The following is a 21,777-nucleotide window of genomic DNA, read 5'->3' as shown; positions in this document are numbered from 1 at the left end:
TACAATCACTTATATCAGAGATACAATCACTTATATCAGAGATACAATCACTTATATCAGAGATACAATCACTACGATCGCTTCCCATTGTACATCGTTTTTCAGCCCACTGGCCCCTTCATCACTATGGTCTCTTTTGGAGGGTGCTCGCTTCTTAGTTAGGGTTTTAAAAATGCCGATACCTGTGATTTTGTGTATTTATCCCCATGGGCATTGAATTGTTACTAAACCCACAACAGTAAAGTCATGCGTGTTATACTCACTGTGGAACCTAAGGGGTTAAAAAGACTGATCCTGTCTCTTCTGATCCTCACCTTTTACTGTCCCCAATCTATCTGATGATAGTACAGAGCCTTGGGGGCACTCTGCACATGCTCAGTTTGGTGTGTATTGCTAGAGGTTTTTTTTTTTAACCACTTCAATACCGGGCACTTTTGTCCCTTCCTGCCCAGGCCAATTTTTAGCTTTCAGCGCTGTCGCACTTTGAATGACAATTGCGCGGTCATGCTACACTGTACCCAAACCAATTTTTTATCATTTTGTTTCCACAAATAGAGCTTTCTTTTGGCAGTATTTGATCACTGCTGGCATTTTTATTTTTTTGCACAACAAATAAAAAAAAAAGACCAAAAATGTTTGAAAAAAATAAAAAGTTTTTCTTTGTTTCTTTTATAAAATTTTGAAAAAAAATACGTTTTCTCCTTCACTGATGGGCACTGATGAGGCTGCACTAATGGGCACTGATAAGGTGGCACTGATGGGCATTGGTAGGCGGCACTAATGGGTGGCACGGGTAGGCACTGATAGCTGGCACTGCTGGGCATCACTGATGGAGAGACATCTGGCAGGCACTGACTGGCACGATGTGTGGGCACTGATTGGCACTATTTTGGCATCCCTGGTCATCCATCTGTTGTGGGCATCCCTGGTGGTCAAGTTTGGGCATCCGCGGGGGGAGGGGGGGGGGCTGCGCTGATAAACAATCAGCACAGACCCCCCTTTAGGAGAGCCACCGATCGGCTCTCCTCTACTCGCGTCTGTCAGTCGGAAGTGAGGAAAAGCCAATAAACGGCTCTTCCTGTTTACATCGTGATCAGCCGTGATTGGACACGGCTGATCACGTGGTAAAGGGTCTCCGTCGGAGGCTCTTTACCAAGATCGGTGGTGCGGTGTGTCAGACTGACGCACCGCTCCACCGATCGTCGCGATGTACACCCCCATGGCGGCTGTTATCCTGCTGGATGTCATATGACGCCCATTCAGGATAACTGAACCACCGTCATTCTGCTATAGGCCGGGAAGTGGTTAAGGGAGGGTGCATGTGATCAGCACAGGGCCAATCAGCACTGTCCAGACAGAGGGTCAGGGGTCCTGCCACCTCATAGGACAGTCAGAGGAGAATGAAAACTCCTCCTACAAACTTTAGGCCCCTTTCGCACTTCTGCGACCTAAAAGTCACGTGACTTGAAGCAATGTCTGTGTAATCTTTTGGTCTTTGGACCTCAAGTTGCATCAGTTGGACCAAAGTAGTGCAGGGACTACCTTGAAGTCGCACAGATATGAACGGTACTCACTGGAAATCATGGGGTACAACTTGTCCTGCAACTTTGCAGTCCCAAGTCGCAGGACAAGTCGCACAAGTGTGAAGGGGCCTAAATCAAAACACTGATAGAAGTCACAAGACTGCTATTTAATGCTGCTGATGGGAAAAGGTATTTAGCAGTTTATATTTACTAAAATAATTGCATTTTCATGTACTGTGGGAGAACAGATATAACTAAAAGGCAAAATCATTTTTTTTTAAGGAGACGGATTAGAACGCCTGTCGTTTTTTTATTGCTGTCTGTGCCCCCAATAGGGAGATTCCCCCTCTCTTTTGTCCTGTTAATTATTATCATTGAAAGTGAAAAAAATCCCAAATTTTGGGTTGTCCCCAGGAAAGTAATAGAGGGGAAATCTTCCAATGGAGACGCTAGTTCTGGTGACCTGGGGGGCCAAGGAATTCCCTTCATTTGCAGAGATTTCCTCTCACTTCCTGTTTGGCTATGGGACAGGAAGTGGAGGAAAATCCACCCAATGGGACACAGATGGTGAAAACAAATCTGACGGGGGGGGGGGGGGGGGGGGGATAACCCTCCCTTACGCTATCCAAAATTAAGAAAAAAAAAAAAAACATAAAAATTGTTTCAATTACCGTAATTTTCATTTCCTGGTGCATATCCATGGCCACATACGCACTAGTATGCTGCCATGGATGCACCAAGAAATTTTTTTGCCTATAGTTCTACTGTAAAGCAAAACTATGTATTCTTAACCCAGAAATGTCTCGTATATTGCTCTCAAATTTCTTTTTTCTTTTTTTTTTGACTGCTGTGATCCAACTACCTGTTAGAGAGGGTGGCTACATTTCTTCTCCACCCTCTCTTGCTTGCTTTTGAGAGACTAGGAACTATGGATTATGGGATTTGTAGTGTGCACTCAGCAATGCAAAATGACTGCAACCAACCTGCAATGAACATGAGGTGAGAGGGAAAAGGAGAGGTTTGGGAGCTCAGAGGAATTTACAAGTAGGCAGAAAAACACTGTAAAAATGATTTAATGATAGATAATAGATTACAGGGATAGTGGTGTGCATGGATTCATTTTAGAGAATGATATTGTTTTTGTGCCACTAATGAAAAAAAGTGCAAAATAAAAAATATTAACTTATATTCAACTGCATGTATATACACTAGAATTTTGCAGCACACCTGTTGGGTATTGCTGAGCACCCCAAACAATCTTGGGTATCATAGCTTGTCACTAAAACTGGAGTGCTCAAAATCTGGTGCAGCTGTGCATGGCAGCCAATCAGCTTCTAAAGCCCTATACACACACACACTATCAGATTTTCTGCAGATTTTTGTCTTCAGATTTACCAAAACCATATAATTTGAGGTTAAACCTTAATGCCTCGTACACACGATCGGATTGTTGCCCAACAAATCTGTGGAATTTTGTCCGAAGGGCGTTGGCCCAAACTTGTCTTGCATACACACGGCACACAATTGTTGGCCAACAATTACGAACGTAGTGATGTACTACGTCATTTTTCAGCTCTTTAGCGCCACCCTTTGGGCTCCTTCTGCTAATTTCGTGTTAGTAGAAGTTTGGTGAGTGTTGATTCGCGCTTTTCTTTTCGCGTTTTTCATTTCGCGCTTTTCAGTTTGTTTCAGAACGGCTGTTCATCAACCAGACATGTTGTGGAATCGGAGGAGATAACGTGTTATTTATTATTGGCCTTGGAGTTATTGCTTTGACATTATTTTTTGGGTTGAATAATAATGATTTGATTTGGTATATTTTCTATATTTTTGGATGCATAGAATGCAATTTTTGGTTAAGTCTAATTTGTCTAATTGTATTTGTTTTTTTTTTTAATTTTTTTTTAATGCACAATAAAAAAATAGTGTAGAATAATACTTGGCTATGTGTTTTACTTCAAATGACAGTTGGGAGTAGGCAGTTACATTTAAAAAAATACAATGTATAATTAACAAGGGACACCAACATATGTTGTATCTTTGATCTTAAAAACTACGGTATAATGGTGTTGTGGTAACTTGCACAAAAAAAAATAAAATAAAGCATAATAATATTATTTTTGATATCACTAGAAAAAAAAGCCTTTGAAACTTTGTTTGCAATAACTCCATCAGTATCACCAGCAAAACAGCTTCATTATTATCCCATTAAAGAAGAAGAGAATTGCGCGCTGCATTTCGACATTTCATAATTTGCCGCGTCGTGAATGTTAATTCTCCATTACAAACGCTAGTTTACAAGACCGGCCGCTTCCGGCTCGTTCCTTGCTTCTGAGCATGCGTGTTTGTACTTTGGACTTTTGTCCGACGGACTTGTGTACACACGCTCAGACAATCTGGCAACACACATTTGTTGGCAGAAAATTTGAGAACCTGCTAGCCAACATTTGTTGGTGGAAAGTTCGACAACAATTGTCCGATGGAGCGTACACACGGTCGGACTTACCGCCAACAGCTCGACATGGAACATTTCCCGTCGGAAAGTCCGATTGTGTGTAGGGGCCTTATGAGTTTCAATTTGTATGCAGTCAGGCTGGCCCTTGCACTACATGGTTTTGGTAAATCTGAAGACAAAAATCTGCAGAAAATCTAATAGTGTGTATGGAGGCTTAACTTCAGCTGTTTCAATTAAGCTTTGACAATAAAACCTGGAAGCTGAAAAGTCTTTATTTGGGTCACATTATTTTATTGCTATCATTTGTTTGTGTATTATATTTATTTCTCAGTTGTGGAAGGCGAGTGATTGTTTATTTTAAACACTGTAGTTATTTGCATAAATAAATAAATAAAAAAGGTTTGTGTGTATTTTTTATACTGAAAATAGAGGTTTCCTAAACAGATGCACAAATATCATACAACAAAAAAAGTACAACTACCTTGATTTTATTCTCCATTTTCAGAAAACATGTACCAGTGTTAAGGTTCACACTACTGCGGGCATCACACCTGTTCCCACACCCAAAATACGCTGTTTAACCACTTCAATACCAGGTACTTCCTGCCCAGGCCAATATTCAGCGCTGTCGCAAATTGAATGACAATTGCGCGGTCATGCTACACTGTACCCAATCAAATTTTTTATCATTTTGTTCACACAAATAGAGCTTTATTTTGATGGTATTTGGTCACCTCTGCGATTTTTATTTTTTGCGCAACAAATAAAAAAAGACCGAAAATTTTGAAAAAAAAAAAAAAAAGTTTCTTTGTTTCTGTTAAAAATTTTTGTAAATAAGTAAGTTTTCTTCTTCAAGTACGGGCACTGATATGGCTGCACTGACGGGCACTGATAAGGCGGCACTGATGGGCACCAATGAGGTGGCACTGATGGGCACTCATAGGCGGCACTGATGGGTACGCACTGATGACACTGATGGTGGCATTGCTGGGCATCACTGATTTTATTTGTGCCATAGAGGTGCCAGTCAGTGCCCATTTGTGGGCACTGATTGGCATATGTTGGGCATGAATTTGCACATGTGGATGGCCATGGGGGATGTACCTGGCCATCCAGATGCTGGCGGCTTCCCTGGTGGTCCTGGGTGGGCATCCGAGGGGGGGGGCTGCGCTGATAAACAATCAGCACAGACCCCCCTCTGTCAGGGCGTCTGTCAGATGCGAGTGAGGGAAAAGCCGATCAACCGCTCTTCCTGTTTACATTGTGATCTGCCGTGATTGGACACGGCTGATCACGTGGTAAAGAGCCTCCGTCGGAGGCTCTTTACCGAGATCGGTGGTGCGGTGTGTCAGACTGACACACCGCACCACCGATCGCCGCGATGTGAGCCCCCACGGCTGTTATCCTGCAGGATGTCATATGACGCCCAGTCAGGATAACTGAACCACCGCCCAGCCGTCATTCTGCTATAGGCCCGGCGGGAAGTGGTTAAAAACGCACTGGGCTGTCATTCATTCTTAATGGCACCCCCACACACATCTAAAAAACAGAAGAAGTTTGCACATGCAGGAACTGCTGGGAAATCGCATGGTTCCCTGCCACCGCTTTTTAAAAATGTGCAGGAACCTTTTTACTGCATCAAATGCAGGCACAACCGCCTATTTAAATGAAGGGGCTGCTGTGCCCAGGCAAATGCGGCTCGCGGGGCTGCAATAGTGTGAACCAGGCCTGAGGACATTTTCTTGTAAAAAAATATTATGGGGTTGATTTGCTTAAACTAGAGAGCGCAAAATCTGGTGCAAATGTGCATGGTAGCCAATCAGCGACTACCTTTAGCTTCTAACTTTTTTTTTTTTTCTATTTTGGATAGAGCAAGGCCGGGTTCACACCTATGCGAATTGGATGTAGGTTTCTATGCATCCAATTCGCATAGCAGGAGAAGGTGACCGGCTCTCTATGGAGCCAGTTCACATGTCTGCAGAGCGGCTTGCACAGAAATGCTGTGCGTCTTTGGCTTCGTTTCAGGGCCAAATTCAGGCAAAGATTCGGCCCCGATTCCTCCCTGAAAAGGAGAACAGGGACGTACAGCGCTCCTGTCCGATCCGTGGCCGCTTCCTGTGTGAACCGAGCCTCAAGCCTCGTACACACGATTGAATTTTCGGCAGAAAAAGCACCAGACTTTTGTCCAAAGGGCGTGTGCCAGGAACTTGTCTTGCAAACAATCGGTACACAATTGTCGGCCAACAAACAAGAACGTGGTGACGTACTACGAGGAATTTCAGCTCTTGAGCGCCACCCTTTGGGCACCTTCTGCTAAAGTCTTGTTTGGTGAGTATTGATTCCGAGCATGCGTGTTTGTACTTTCGACTTTTGTGTGACAGACTTGTGTACAGACTATACAAAAATGTGACAACAGACCGTTGTCCGCCGAAAATTTACTAGCCTGCCATCCAACATTTGTCGGCGGAAAGTTGGACAACAATTGTCTGATGGAGCGTACTAATGGTCAGATTTTAGTCCAACAGTCTGCCATCACACAACTCTCACCAGGTGTACGAGGCTTTAGGCCCCTTTCACACGGGCTTTCCAATCGGGTCCACATGTCAGTTTTTCAGCTGGACCTGATCGGACGTTCCAATCACTCCTATGGATCGACGAATGTCAGCGGTGACACCCGCTGCTATCCGGTCCGTGAAATCCAGACAGGTGGTGACCCTATTTTGCATCTGTCTGGCGGATCGGATGTAAAATAGACAGGCGGTCCGCTTTCATCCGATCTCCCCATAGAGGAGAGCGGGGCTCTGACTGGTCCATCTCTGCACAGTGACCGGAGACAAACCTGTCATCTCCCTGCTCAGCAGAGATCAGCGGATCGATCTCCCACTGAGTAAAGTGGAGTCCACTGGGCGGACCACCTGTGTGAAAGGAGACTAAGGAAGGGTTATAACCCCTGTAAGGTTTATTTTTTGCCATCTGTGTCCCATTGGGGAGATTTACCTTCACTTCCTGTCCCATAGCCAAAACAGGACGTGGGGAAATCTTTGCAAATGAACTACTTCCTTACCGTGCTATAGCCAAAAGACAGCTACAGCGCAGCTCCGTTGTTCCGGGAGAGTTTCCATGGATGTTTTCCCAGAAACACGCCCCTTGTGCATCCTTCGGACACAGCTAATCACAGTAGGGTTGCCACATCATCCCTTTAATCCAGGACACATAATTACACAGGTTCTGTGGCTGATTTAAGTGGCAATTAAACTCACTTGGTGCCTTATCTGCATTAAATCAGCCTCAGAACCTGTGTAATTAATATGTGTCCTGGATTAAAGGGATGATGTGACAACCCTAGATCACAGATTGTGGTGAAATGTCCATCCCAGCTGATCAGTGTAAACAGACTTGCCGTTTATCGGCAGTACATTTCTCACGCGCTGTCACAGCATGAGGAGAGGAGGGCAACAGGCAATCCTGACAGGGCATATACACACAGATAAACAGGGCACTGATCATACGTTCCCCAATTATTAACCACTTCAGCCCCAGACCATTTGGCTGGCCAAAGACCAGAGCACTTTTTGCGATTCGGCACTGCGTCGCTTTAACTGACAATTGCGCGGTTGTGCGACGTGGCTCCCAAACAAAATTGGCGTCCTTTTTTCTCCCCAAATAGAGCTTTTTTATGGTGGTATTTGATCACCTCTGCGGTTTTTATTTTTTGCGCTATAAAGAAAAAAATTGCGACAATTTTGGAAAAAACACATTATTTTTTGCTATAATAAATATCCCCCAAAAAATATATAAAAAAACATTTTTTTCCTCAGTTTAGGCCGATACGTATTCTTCTACATATTTTTGGTAAAAAAAATTGCAATAAGCGTTTATTGATTGGTTTGCGCAAAAATTATAGCGTTTACAAAATAGGGGATAGTTTTATGGCATTTTTGGCGCGATTTTGGGACCATTCACATTTATACAGCGATCAGTGCAATTAAAAATGCATTGATTACTGTGTAAATGTGACTGGCAGTGAAGGGGTTAACCACTCGGTGGCGCTGTAGGGGTTAAGTGTGTCCTAGGGAGTGATTCTAACTGTAGGGGGGAGGGGCTGTGTGTGACACGACGCTGATCACCGCTCCCGATTACAGGGAATGGTGATCAGTGTCAGTGTCACTAGGCAGAACAGGGAAATGCTTGTTTACATCAGCATTTCCCCATTCTTCCTCTCCGTGAGATGATCGCGGGTATCCCCGCGGACGAGTCCGCAATCTCACTCACGGAGCTCCCGGCGCCACGCGCGTGCCCGCAAGCCGTCACTTAAAGGGCAACGTACAGGCAGGGGCAGACTGATAACTCATGGGGCCCCCGGGCAATAGGAGATTATGGGGCCCCCAGGCAATCAGAGATTATAGGGCCACACAGTACACACACACACAGTATACAATCACACAGTATACACATACATGTACACACAGTATACACAGACAGATATAAAAAAAAACACAGATTTATACATACTGTCCCTGGTTTTACTGAGGTTGGCAACCCTGATGGGGCCCCCTAGTGGCCCAGGGCCCTAGGGCAGTGCCCGAGTGGCTCAATGGTCAGTCCGCCCCTGCGTACAGGTATGTGATTCTGCCGTAGTATATCTGTGTGAGGCGATTAATGCAGCCCCATCAGTGAAGAAGAAAATTTACTTTTTTTGCTAATTTTTTTTTTTTTTTTTTAAACGTTTGGTCTTTTTTTTTGTTTGTTTAGCAAAAAATAAAAAAACCTAGATTAAATACCACCAAAAGGAATCTCTATCTTTCTAAAAAAAAAAAAAAAAAAAAGGATGATAAAAATTTTATTTGGGTACAGTGTTGCTTGACCGCACGATTGTAAAAGTGCGACAGTAGGCAAGTGCTAATGGGGATCTCTTGGGCCCCCCCCAGGTCACCAGAACTAGTATCCCCATTGAAAGATTTCCCCTCTATTACTTTTCTGGGAACAACCCAAAATTTGGGATCTACTTTTTCTTTCACTGATATTGTTAAACAGGAAAAATAGAGGATAAATCTCGCAAACGGGGGGCACAGTGAGCAATAAAAACTGACAGGCGTTCTAAGCCATCTCCCCTCTATCCAAAAGGTATTAAAAAAAAAAACGTTTTAGTTATACTTTAACTGCTTGCGGACCGCTCCACGCACATATACTGCAGCTGATCTGTACCTACTACGTGATCTGACACTTCCAGGTCTGGGGTGCACACTGCCGGCAACCCGCTCCCACTGTGATTGGACACAGCGGGACCCAATCAGTGGGTCCGGCAGACTCGATGTCTGCCGATCGTTCAGGAGACAGGCAGAACGGCGGTCTGTCTATGTAAACAAGGCAGATCGCTGTTCTGTGAGAGGGGAATGTACTGATCCTGTGTTTCAGCTAAGCAGGAACACGGATCTTTACATTCCCCCAGTGAAAGCACTCCCCCCCACAGTTAGCAAGCACTCCTTAGGAACACATTTAACCCTTTGATCACCCCTGATGTTATCCCCTTCCCTGCCAATAACATTAGTACAGTAACGGTGCATATTTTTTAGCACTGATCATTGCATTAGTGTCACTGGTCCCCAAAAAGTGTCAGTTAGGTGTCCAATTTGTCCACCGCAATATCGCAGTCCCACTATAAGTCGCTGATCGCCGCCATTACTAGTAGGAAAAAAAAAAAAAAAGAAAAACGTCCCATAGTTTGTAGACGCTATAACTTTTGCGCAAACCAATCAATATACGCTTATTGGGATTTTATTTGCAAAAAATATGTAGCAGAATAGATATTAGCCTAAAATAATGAAGAAATTTGATTTTTTTCAATTTTTTTTTTTATTGGATGTATTTTATAGCAGAAATTAAAATATAGGGTTTTTTTTTTGTTTTGTTTTTTTCAAAATTGTCGGTCTTTTTGTGTTTATAGCGTAAAAATAAAACAGCAGAGGTGATGAAATACCACCAAAAGAAAGCTCTATTTGTGGGGAAAAAAAGAAAAAAGGGGAAATACAATTTATTTTGGGTACAGCGTCGCGGGGTATACAACCGCTTTAACCACTTGCTGACCAGCCGCCGTCATTATACGGCAGCAGGTCGGCTCATTACCGCGAATCACCGTAACTGTGCGTTGGCTCCTTTAAGAGCCATAGCAGGCGCGCGCCTGCTGCACGACGGGGAACCCGATGCGCATTGCCGCGATGTCTGCTGGCCACCCGTGATCACGGGCACGAGAGCCAGAACGGGGGATTTGTGTATGTAAAACACACAAATCCCCATTCTGACAGGAGAGGAGGAGAAACAGATCGTCTGATTCTAGTAATCAGGAACAGGGATATGTCTCCTCCTCTAGTCAGTCCCATCTCCCCACAATTATAAACACACGTGAGGGAACACATTTAACCCCTTGATCGCCCCCTAGTGTTAACCCTCTTCCCTGCCAGTGACATTTATACAGTAATCAGTGGCTATTTTTAGATCTGATCGCTATATAATGTCAATGGTCCCAAAAATGTGTCAAAAGTGTTCGATCTGTCCGCAATGTCACAGTCCCGCAAAAAAAAAAAAAAAAAAAAAAAAAAAAATATCGCAGATTGCCGCCATTACTAGTAAAAAGTAAATAAATAAGCAGGGCCCTCCGATTCCCCCCTGTATTGAATTGTATTGTAATTGTACTGTCTGCCCTCATGTTGTAAAGCGCTGCGTAAACTGTCGGCGCTATATAAATCCTGAATAATAATAATAATAATAATAGATAAAAATGCCATAAATCTATCCTCCATTTTGTAGACGCTTTAAAAAAAATCAGTATACGCTTATTGCGATTTTCCATTTACCAAAAATATGTAGAATATATATCGGCCTAAACTGATGAATACATTTTTTTTTTTTTTTTGTGGGGGGTCTTATAGCAAAAAAGTACAAAAAAAAATGTATATATAATACATTTTTTTTAAAATTGTCGCTTTTTGTTTGTTTATAGCGCAAAAAATAAAAACCGCAAAAGGTGATCAAATACCACCAAAAGAAAGCTCCATTTGTGGCAAAAAAGGGCATCAATTTTGTTTGAGTACAACGTCGCACGACTACGCAATTGTCAGTTAAAACGACGCAGTGCCGTATCGCAAAAAATGGCCTGGTCATTAAGGGGGCTAAAGTGGTTAAGCAAAAAAAAATTAAAAAAAAAAAAGGAAAAAAAAAAAAAAAAACACACCACCACACACACAAAATCCTGGAAGCTGATTCCATTTTTCACTCTCCAGTTTTAGTAAAATCAACCCCAATGTGTACAAAATAAAGAAAGAAAAAAAAAAAGGGCTCAGGCAGCAAAAAGGAATTACAACACACATAATAATTCTGTAATTATATTATAATATTATATTATAAAATAAAATGTAATAAAATTATTTAATTTAATTAAAACTAAATAATAATTAGATAATATTTAACATTATATTCATATTATTATTTATTAATATTTAATAATATCATAATTATATATATATATCAAATTGCAAATAACACATGATGGGGTGTAAATGTCTGATTGGTGTGGCTCCTGTACAGGAGAGGTGCGTTCATTGCAAAGCATGCAAAAACAATAATAATTATAGCCCAGCATCAAAATAAAAGCACTGGTGAATGTGGATGGAGGTGTTACCACCATTCGCAGGTCTTGGCCAGCTTTGTGTGCTCATCACCTGTGCTCTCACCTCCTCTCCTTCCACCCACACTGCTGTCTGGGAGTTTTCTTCTTCTAATTGCTCATCTCTTCTCCTTCCCTGTGCACCGCCTTCCTCCTCTCCTCTCCCCTCCCTCATTTCCTCCTCTTACCTCCCCCTTGTATGTGAATAGCTTCTATTCTGGCAGCCCTCCCCAGTCTCCTCCCTTGTGCCTTACCTTTCCTCTTTTCCCCTGACTCTACAGAGCCTTCTCTCCTCTCCTCCTCCTTTCCTCACCTCTTCCTGATCACTCCCTCTATGGATAGATGGATGGGACTGGATCCCACACATAGCACAGAAGACTGATCCTACCTCCAGGACCTGTCCCTCTATGGAGGATCAAAGGACAGGAGGACTCACCTGCACTGTAAGACCTTTGTAACTTCATTCCTAGCATTGCTACAAAAAGTAAAGTCCTCCTCTTGCACCTAAACTGACCCCCATCCGTTGTGTCTGCTGCCCCTTCTTCTTTTTTTATGTGATATTTTATAGCATTCCTTTTTGGTGAAACATTCCATGGTGCCGGAAATCCAGGATCTGGGACACGAGAACGTAGGTTTGAGCAGACGTCTGAGAACCGTCCTCTTCTTAAAGGGTCCCACCTGCTAAGAGACTGCGGCATCCCGGAGGTATTGTAGTCCTAGAAGTCCCACACCTGGGGATGACCGGGGGAGAGTGGAATCCGAGAGGGAACCAAGTCCAGCCTGGGTGTGACCGTCACTGTTCCTGCAGGCAGGGTGCATCTGTGTGTCACATTGTCGCTGTGCTGGATTCTGCCTCATTGTGAGCGGACTGGAAGTGCAACTTTGTCATCTACATCTCCAGGAGAGTCGTGGTGTCGCTGACATAGCAGTGGTGTCACCAGGACCATGGCGGAGCAAGAGGGGCTGCAGTTTGGGAAAGCGGACTTTGTCCTCATGGACTCGGTCACGTTACCAGAATTTATGGCGAATTTAAAACTCAGGTAAGTGTCCGCTGCAAAATCCCAAGTGACAACTCCTAGCAAGAAAAGGTGCAGGGGTCTGTAGCAGCCAATCAGAACTCATCTTTCACCTGTCATGCTATAGCAGCTGACGTTTAATTGGTTGCTATAGGTGTCTGCACTTTGCTATTCGTGCTGTTTTAGAGAGAAGTGTTGTAATGTGTTCAGTGAGTTGTTAAAGAGGACCTGTCATATGTGAATAGAAACTTTAGAGCAGGGATATGCAATTAGCGGACCTCCAGCTGTTGCAGAACTACAAGTCCCATGAGGCATAGCAAGACTCTGACAGCCACAAGCATGACACCCAGAGTCGGAGGCATGATGGGATTTGTAGTTGTGGAACAGCTGGAGGTCCGCTAATTGCATATCCCTGCTTTAGAGTGTTGGTTTCTTTTGATGTGCAAAGAGATTTATTTATTACAGGTACTTATATAGCGCCGTCAATTTACGCAGCACTTTACATATATATTGTGCGTTCTCATCAGTCCCTGCCCTCAAGGAGCTTACAATCTAAGGTCCTTTAAAGTAGTTGTAAAGCCTCAAGGTTTTTCACCTTAATGCATTCTATGGATAAGTCTCAGCTCACACTGCTGCGTTTTCAGGAAACGCACAAGATTCGCTGCGTTTCCTCACATCACACTCTAAGCAGTCGCACGGCATCCATGGAATCTGCCTCGGGGGGTAAATGTTATCTTAACGACACCCTGAAGCAGATCGCAGAACGCAGTGCGATTGGGAGAATCGCATCACATTTGTGTAAACATTGGCTCCCGCTGCTGTCAATCAAATCCAGTGATGCGGGAGGCGGGGCCAAGTCCCGCTGTCTGTGTCAATGGACGCAGCAGGGCCGCAGGGAAAGCGGCTTTCCGTGGGGCACTCCATGAAGAGGATCAGGGCTGCTCTGTGCAAAACGATTGCACAGAGCAGGTAAGTATAGTATAGATATGTCTGGTGTTTTTATAAAAAAAAAAAAAATGTATACATACATACACATACTAGGGCCAATTTAGAACGCAGACAATTAAAGGATATGTAAATGTTTAGTTTATTTATTTTTTAAATATGTCATACCTGCCTCCTCTGTGCAGTTGGTTTTGCACATCTGATCCTCCTCTTCTGAGGTCCCTCAGCGGTGCTCCTGGCTCCTCCTCTTCTCGAGTGCCCCGTCGGAGAAGCGCTCTCCCTCGGGGCACCCGTGCGGGCGCGCTCCCGTGTCCTGCTGCTGCGTCCATTGACACAGACAGCAGGACTCGGCTCCGCCCCCCCGGCTCCCACGTCTTTGGATTTGATTGACAGCAGCGGGAGCCAATGGCTGCGCTGCTATCAATCTATCCAATCAGGACCCGAGACACCGGCTGGAGCGGGTGTACTCGTCCCCAGCGCAGGAACGTTCAGGCTCAGGTAAGTAAAAGGGGGGGTCTGGGGGGCTGGTGCATTACAAGAGGTTTTTCACCTCAATGCATTGAGGTGAAAAACCACTTTAAGTTCCCAGCATGTCTTTGGAGTGTGGGAGGAGACCGGAGTACCCAGAGGAAACCCACACAGGCACAGGGAGAACATGCAAACTGCTTTCAATGTAATAACAGGTTCACTTTGCAAAGACTGCAAGGGTCTCAAACTGGCAGCCCTCCAGCTGTTACAAAACTACAAGTCCCATCATACCTCTGCCTGTGGGAGTCATGCTATTAACTGTCAGCCTTGCAATGCCTCATGGGACTTGTAGTTTCGCAACAGCTGGCGGTCCACCAGTTTGAGACCCTTGGTTTTCAGTATACAGTGGAACCTCGGATTGCGAGTAACACGGTCAACAAGCGTTTCGCAATACGAGCACTGTATTTTTAAAAATCGTAGCACGATTCAGGCCAAAGCGTGTTTAATACCACGTTCGGCCTGAGGTGGGGGGGGCGCCGCAGCCAAGCATCGCCGACCGCCGCCGTTTGGAAATGCACAGAAAGGCCTGAGGACGGAGTCTTTCCAAGGTTTGCCGAGGTGTCCTCGGGCCTTTCTGGTCATTTCCGAGGCTCTCTGGCGCCCCCCCCCCCACCTCTGGCCGCATGCGGTATTGCATGCCATTGAAGTAAATGCGGAACAAATTATTTTAGTTTCCATTGACTTCAATGGGGAAACTCGCTTTTATATGCTCGTAATCCGAGGTTCCACTGTATTTGTTACACACCATGGAGTTCAGTTTCATTTTTCTAGTGGAGGAAACTGTAGACACAACTGTGTCAGGGTATGGTGAGAGCATTTCATAGACACGGCTGCATAGCAACTAGAAAAATAAAACTAAACATCTATGAAATGAATACTTCAAGAGCCACTATAGTGAACAAGGTAGATAGAAAACGTCATTTACGAAGTTGGTGATTTCACAAACCCCTCTTGTAATATCATATGACGTTTCTTATTATTGGTACAGTGACTCAAATGTCTTGTGAACTGTCAGTCCCTGTTGGATGTTGGAAGGTTTCAGTGGCAGGAGATCTGTGCTGGTGGTTTTTGTAACCCAATCAGATGCAGCTCCTGTACAGGTATTTGACAGCCAGTGGGGCCGGCTGTTTAAAATACAGTGACCACAGTAGGAGATTCATCAATCTGCGCTGTAGAGTGTGAATGGAGGAATTGGTTAGATTTCTTTTAAACTGGTTGTAAACCACAGACCTGAACAAAGCATATCCCTCTATACTTGTCTCAATCCAGAGCACTAAGTGTCATTTCAGTCTGCTGCTTCATTCCTCTGCTATCAGCATTAATCACTTCTGACAAGTTTTCCTGACACCAAGAGGTAAAAAGGTGACAGGGGAGGGAGCTCCTGCACACAGACTGTGATTGACGGCCTCAGCTCTGTTGCTGTGTGAAGGGGGGTGTGTCCCTCCCCTCCAATCAGCTCTCACTGTGCTCTGCAGAGTGTAGCTTCAGCTCCCCGCCCCCTGCTTTCTGGCTCAAGCAAGCTGTATAAAATCTGTACTTTGAACAGATGTAAAGAATAGAGGACTGATAATAAACAGGTACAACCTATGTAGGAGGATTTGTTTCATCTCTGTGGATCACCTGAGGCTATATGTCAGGGTTTACAACCACTTTTAAGGCTCCATTCACACTTGTATGACTCCAAAGTTACACTGACTTTGGAATGCAACTTTGACGCCACTTTGGATGGGTGCAACTTCTATACAACTTTGACCAATGATAATGGACAACTATTGCACAACTGTTGCATTGTATAACATTCAGGTACGACTTTCATGCAGCTTTTGAAGGTTAACATTGAAGTCTATGGCCCTCAAGTTGCATGAAAGTCAGACCATAGCAGTGCATGAACGACTTTGAAGTCGCTGTAACTTTAAGTCGCACATATATGAATAGTTATTATTGGAAAACATATAGTAAAACCAATTTCCTCAGAGAAATGGGACTTTGAATGGATCACAGACAGGAAATATGTAGAAAATAATTGGATTTTATTACATGAATAGACAAAACATGGTAAAAAACACAATACAAAGCACTGGATAAAACCAAAACATATACATGAGAACACAGAATTAAAAGACCAACTATGAACCAAAGCCCAGAAGCTGTCAAGCCTTCACAGCTTCTGGGCTTTGGTTCATAGTTGGTCGAGGGCTTTCACACTGAACAAACAGCGGAGGCTGTTTAGGGGCGGTTTGCAGGCGCTATTTTTAGCGCAATAACGCCTGCAAACCGCCCCAGTGTGAAAGGGGCCTTACCCTCCCTGTAACCCTAATTCCCTGTATACACGATAGGATTTTCGGACAAGAAAACCGTGGATTTTTTTCCGAAGGATGTTGGCTTAACCACTTGACAACTGGGCACTTAAACCCCCTTCCTAACCAGACCAATTTTCAGCTTTTGGTGCTCTCACATTTTGAATGACAATTACTCAGTCATGCAACACTGTATCTATATGAAATTTTTGTCCTTTTTTTCACACAAATAGAGCTTTCTTTTGGTGGTATTTAATCACCGCTGGGTTCTTTATTTTTTGCGCCGTAAAAGAAAAAAGACCGAAAAATCTGTAAAAAAAATACATTTTTCTTCATTTCTGTTATAATATTTTGCAAATTAGTAATTTTTCTTCATATATTTTGGCCAAAATTTATACCGCTACATATCTTTGGTAAAAATAACCCAAATCGGTGGATATTATTTGGTCTTTTTGAAAGTTATAGAGTCCAAAAGCTATGGTGCGAATATCTGAAAATTGATCACACCTGAAGTACTGACGGCCTATCTCATTTCTTGAGACCCTAACATGCCAGAAAAGTACAAATACCCCCCCAAATGACCCCTTTTTGGAAAGAAGACATTCCACGGTATTTAGAAAGATGCATGATGAGTTTTTTGAAGTTGTCATTTTTTCCCACAATTCTTTGCAAAATCAAGGTTTTTTTTTTACTTTTTTTTTTTCCACAAAATTGTCATATTAGCAGGGTATTTCTCACAGACCGCATATCCACAAATTACACCCCAAAACACATTCTGCTATTACTCCCGAGTATGGTGATACCACATGTGTGAGACTTTTACACAGCGTGGCCACATACAGAGGCCCAACATGCAGGGGAGCACCTTCAGGCGTTCTGGAGCACCCAGGCCAATTCTGACATTTCTCTCCTACATGTAAAAATCATCATTTATTAGCTAGAAAATTACATAGAACCCCAAAACATTATATATGTTTTTTTTAGCAAAGACCCTAGAGAATACAATGGCGGTCGTTGCAACTTTTTATCTCGCATGGTATTTGCGCAGCAATTTTTTTAACGCGTTTTTTTTGGAAAAAAAACTGTTTTGTGCTTTACAAAAACCAAAACAGTAAAGTTAGCCCAATGTTTTTGCATAATGTGAAAGATGAAGTTACACCGAGTAAATAGATACCCAACATGTCACCCTTCAAAATTGCATGCGCTTGTGGAATGGCGCCAAACTTTGCTACTCAAAAATCCCCATAGGCGACGCTTTAAAATTTTTTACTGGTTACATGTTTTGAGTTACAGAGGAGGTCTAGGGCCAAAATTATTGCTCTCGCTCTACCGATCGCAGCGATACCTCACATGTGTGGTTTGAACACCGTTTTCATATGTGGGCGGGACTTACGTATGCGTTCGCTTCTGCATGCGAGCACACAGGGACAGGGGCGCTTTAAAATTTTAAATTTTTTTTTATTGTTCATTTTACTTTATTTATTTTAGTTTGATGCTTTTTTCCAAAAAAAAAAAATTTTGACCACTTTTATTCCTATTACAAGGAATGTAAACATCCTTGTAATAGGAATATGGCATGACAGGTCCTCTTTACAGTGAGATATGGGGTCAATAAGACCCCACATCTCACCTCTAGGCTGGGAAGCCTGAAATAAAAAAAAAAAAAAAAAAAAAAGCGATCCTGGCTTCGATCGTAGCTGTGAGTCGGTAGAAGCGCGGGAGGGGGGGACATCCCCTCTCGTCTCCCGTAAGAATGATCAAGCAGTGGAACAGCCGCTATGATGGTTCTTATGGTGTAGGGAATCGCCGGCTGAAAAAGCTGATATCTGAATGATGCCTGTAGCTGCACCCATCATTCAGATATCTCCGCACAAAGTCAAGGACGTTGTATGACGGCCGGCGGCGGTAAGTGGTTAAAACGCATTTTTTTTTTTTAACACAAAGTTGTCCATTTATACAATATTTCTAACACATAGCATGTACATACCAAAAATGACACCCCAAAATAGATTCTCCTACTCCTCCTGAGTACAGCGATACCACATGTGTGAGACTTCCACAGCCTGGCCACATACAGAGGCCGAGTACAGCCGAGCATGGCTCAGCATGGCAGGGTATGGCGGGGTATGGCGGGGTATGGCAGGGCTGTGCAGAGTATTGTGGGGGTATTGCAGAGTATTGTGGGGGTATTGCAGAGTATTGTGGGGGTATTGCAGAGTATTGTGGGGGTATTGCAGAGTATTGTGGGGGTATTGCAGAGTATTGTGGGGGTATTGCAGAGTATTGTGGGGGTATTGCAGAGTATTGTGGGGGTATTGCAGAGTATTGTGGGGGTATTGCAGAGTATTGTGGGGGTATTGCAGAGTATTGTGGGGGTATTGCAGAGTATTGTGGGGGTATTGCAGAGTATTGTAGGGGTATTGCAGAGTATTGTAGGGGTATTGCAGAGTATTGTAGGGGTATTGCAGAGTAATGTGGGGGTATTGCAGAGTAATGTGGGCTTTGCAGAGTATTATGGGGGTATTGCAGAGTAATGTGGGCTTTGCAGAGTATTGCACAGCAGAAGGGATGGCTGAGCATGGATGGATGGATGGCTGGATGTCTCTGTGCAGCGCTGTGGGCACTACACATCCAGCCCACAGCGCTGCAGCCATCCATCCATCTCCCTCTCCTCCACAGTGTACCAATCGGTACACAGGAGGGGAGGAGAGGAACCGGCGTCAACAGATGACGCCTGTCAGTTTACATGTGATCGCGCCGTCATTTGGTCACGGATGTGCTTGGGTGCGCGCCCCAGGGGGGCGCGCGAGAGGGGAATTCCGGGAGGACGTCATAGTACGTCCTCCCAGAGTTAAGCAACCGCCCTGCAGCCGTCATTCGGCTATGGGCCGGTTGTTAAGTGGTTAAACTTGTCTTGCATACACACGGTCACACAAGTGTTGTCGGAAATTCCGAACGTCAAAAACGCGGTGACGTACAGCCGAGAAAAAATGAAGTTCAATAGCCAGTGTGGCTCTTCTGCTTGATTCCGAGCATGCGTGGACTTTTGTGCGTCGGACTTATGTACACACGATCGGAATTTCCGACAACAAGTTTTGTTGTCGGAAAATTTGAGAACCTACTCTCAAACATTTGTTGGCGGAAATTCCGCCAAGAAATGTTCTATGGAGCATACACGCGGTCGGACTTTCCGACAACAAGCTCACATCCAACATTTGTTGTTGGAAAACCCTATCGTGTGTACAGGGCAATACACTAACTAACATGCCTTGTAACCCTCAATCTAAGGCTCCTGCTAACCCTTCCAGTAGCCCTCCCATTAGAGCTGTCAATAGACTGATAACATTTTTGTACCTTCCAGATGAAAACTGGCCATACACATTGCAATCTGATTTTACAACATATGTACAACCCTCCTGGCTTTTTCAAAACTGTTGAAGGAGAAGCTCATTTGGCTGTACTCCTCTTGTGGATCACAGAAGTGCAGTTCATTCTGCACTCCTGTGACCCATTTTCCGCACACAGTGGGCTGAAGCCTGCTGTCGGCTGACATCACAGCTGGTCCAGGCTTGGGAATGATCGCGAAAATGAAGTCCGGGATCCGCCCACATACCTGGACCAGTACCCGGCTTAGCCTCTCTGCGAGCCGCTGAGAGCCTGAGCCGGCCACTCCAGCCCCCTCCACAGCCCAGCACTCCAGTGAGCGAGGAGAGAAGCAGAGAGCTGGTGACTGACAGAGAGCTGTGAGAGCCAAACAATCGGCAGTGTTTGATAGCTCCGTTCTCAGTGATTGAGTCAGTGGGGGACAGATGCACCACCTAAATAAGTATGATTCTTTAAAAAAAACAAAAAACTACTTCTCTTTTAAATGTGAGTGCTTACCTGAGCAATCTGTTAAAGCAGAAGTAAACTGGCAGCCAAGAAAATAAAAAATTGGGTCCACCTGCCGATTTATCCCATAATGCGCTAGTATGCACCACATACCAGCACATTATGACACACTTACCTGCACACGAGCACGTCACGGCTCCTTCTGCGCTTCCATCTTTACCTGGTCTATCTTCCGAGTTCATAGGCTCCGGCCGTTCGAGTGGCGGGGGGGGGGGCAATGACATCACTCCCACACATGCGAGCCACAGCAGGGTGCTCTGCGTTCAATGGCATGCTGTGTACCCTGAATGCAGAGTGCCACTTCGCGTGCGATTTGAATACGCGATGTACGATGATGCCGATGTGAATATCTCCTTAATGGTGCATGTTTAGGAGATCATTGTACCTACAGGTATGCCTGACTGTAAGCTTACCTGTAGGTACAAATTTAATATAGGGACTTTACTACCACTTTAAGTCTGTATAAAATCAGGGAGGCCCTTTTACTACATAGTTGTGGAGATTGTACATGCAGATTATGATGTGTGTGTGGTCAGATGATGCTCTGCCTGTTGACTAGGACAGGGGTCTTCAAACTACCTAATCAAATGGCCATTTTACTGTCCTTCAGACTTTTTTTGGGGGGGGGGGGGAGGACCGGACTGCGGTCAGTGTGAGTAGAAAATGCCCTGGCGTCAATGGGAGTAAATAATACCCCAAGGGAAGGAATAGTGCATCATGTAAAGGAACACTGCCCCATCATTGGTGTCAGTGGCAGGATTTATGGCTCATTGTTGGTGTCACTTGGAGGAATAGTGTCCAAAGGGCCAGATGAAGTAAAGGAACACTGCCCCATCATTGGTGTCAGTGGCAGGATTTATGGCTCATTGTTGGTGTCACTTGGAGGAATTGTGTTCAAAGGGCCAGATGAAGGCAAGCAAAGGGCCACATCCGGCCCCCAGGCCACAGTTTGGAGACCACAAGACTAGGACGCAAAGCAGTGTGCAGTATCCCGTGGAAACCACTTGCAAATCATAATTCATTGTTCAAACCTCACGGTAAATCTGATTGTTGTGTTGGTTTTTGCAGCAAGTTTATTAATCTGAATCTATAACAGTAATTAATTCAAATTTTGTATGTAAAGAAGAGCCAGGCCTGTTTTCTCTTTAGTGGTCCGATTTACATTGTCTTTTCAAACCCAAATACACTCTACAAGGATAAGGGGGACTGACGGGGGCCAACCTAATCACCGGACATTTCTTTTTCTATAATGCAGGGGTCTCCAAACATTCTAAAGAAAGGGCCAATTTACTGTCCTTCAGACTTTAGGGGGGCTGGACTGTGCCCAATGGGAGTAGACCATGCAGAATCTTTAGTTATTAGGGGGAGAAATGGTTGGTGTTGTTGGGAGGAATGGTACTCCATGTTTGTTCTCAGTGGAAGGTATTGTGCCTAATTGTTGGTGTCGTTGGCAGGAATTATG

At 44.2% G+C, this 21,777-nt stretch overlaps 1 protein-coding gene across 1 annotated transcript in view; it reads left to right on the top strand.

Moving 5' to 3' along the window:
* The first annotated feature begins 11,864 nt into the window (after nucleotides 1–11,864).
* MYO1D (myosin ID) overlaps nucleotides 11,865–21,777 on the top strand; it is a 150,318-nt gene continuing 140,405 nt past the window's right edge. The window contains exons 1-2 of the mRNA XM_073607686.1: nucleotides 11,865–12,081; nucleotides 12,207–12,678. Of these exons, the coding sequence (XP_073463787.1) occupies nucleotides 12,584–12,678 (95 nt within the window). The 5' untranslated portion in view covers nucleotides 11,865–12,081; nucleotides 12,207–12,583. The remainder of the gene's footprint in view (nucleotides 12,082–12,206; nucleotides 12,679–21,777) is intronic.

Source organism: Aquarana catesbeiana, linkage group LG12 (assembly GCF_042186555.1).
Source record: "Aquarana catesbeiana isolate 2022-GZ linkage group LG12, ASM4218655v1, whole genome shotgun sequence".
NCBI lineage: Eukaryota > Metazoa > Chordata > Amphibia > Anura > Ranidae > Aquarana > Aquarana catesbeiana.
Note: the sequence above shows the minus strand (reverse complement) of the source record. Positions and strands in the feature narration are given on the sequence as shown.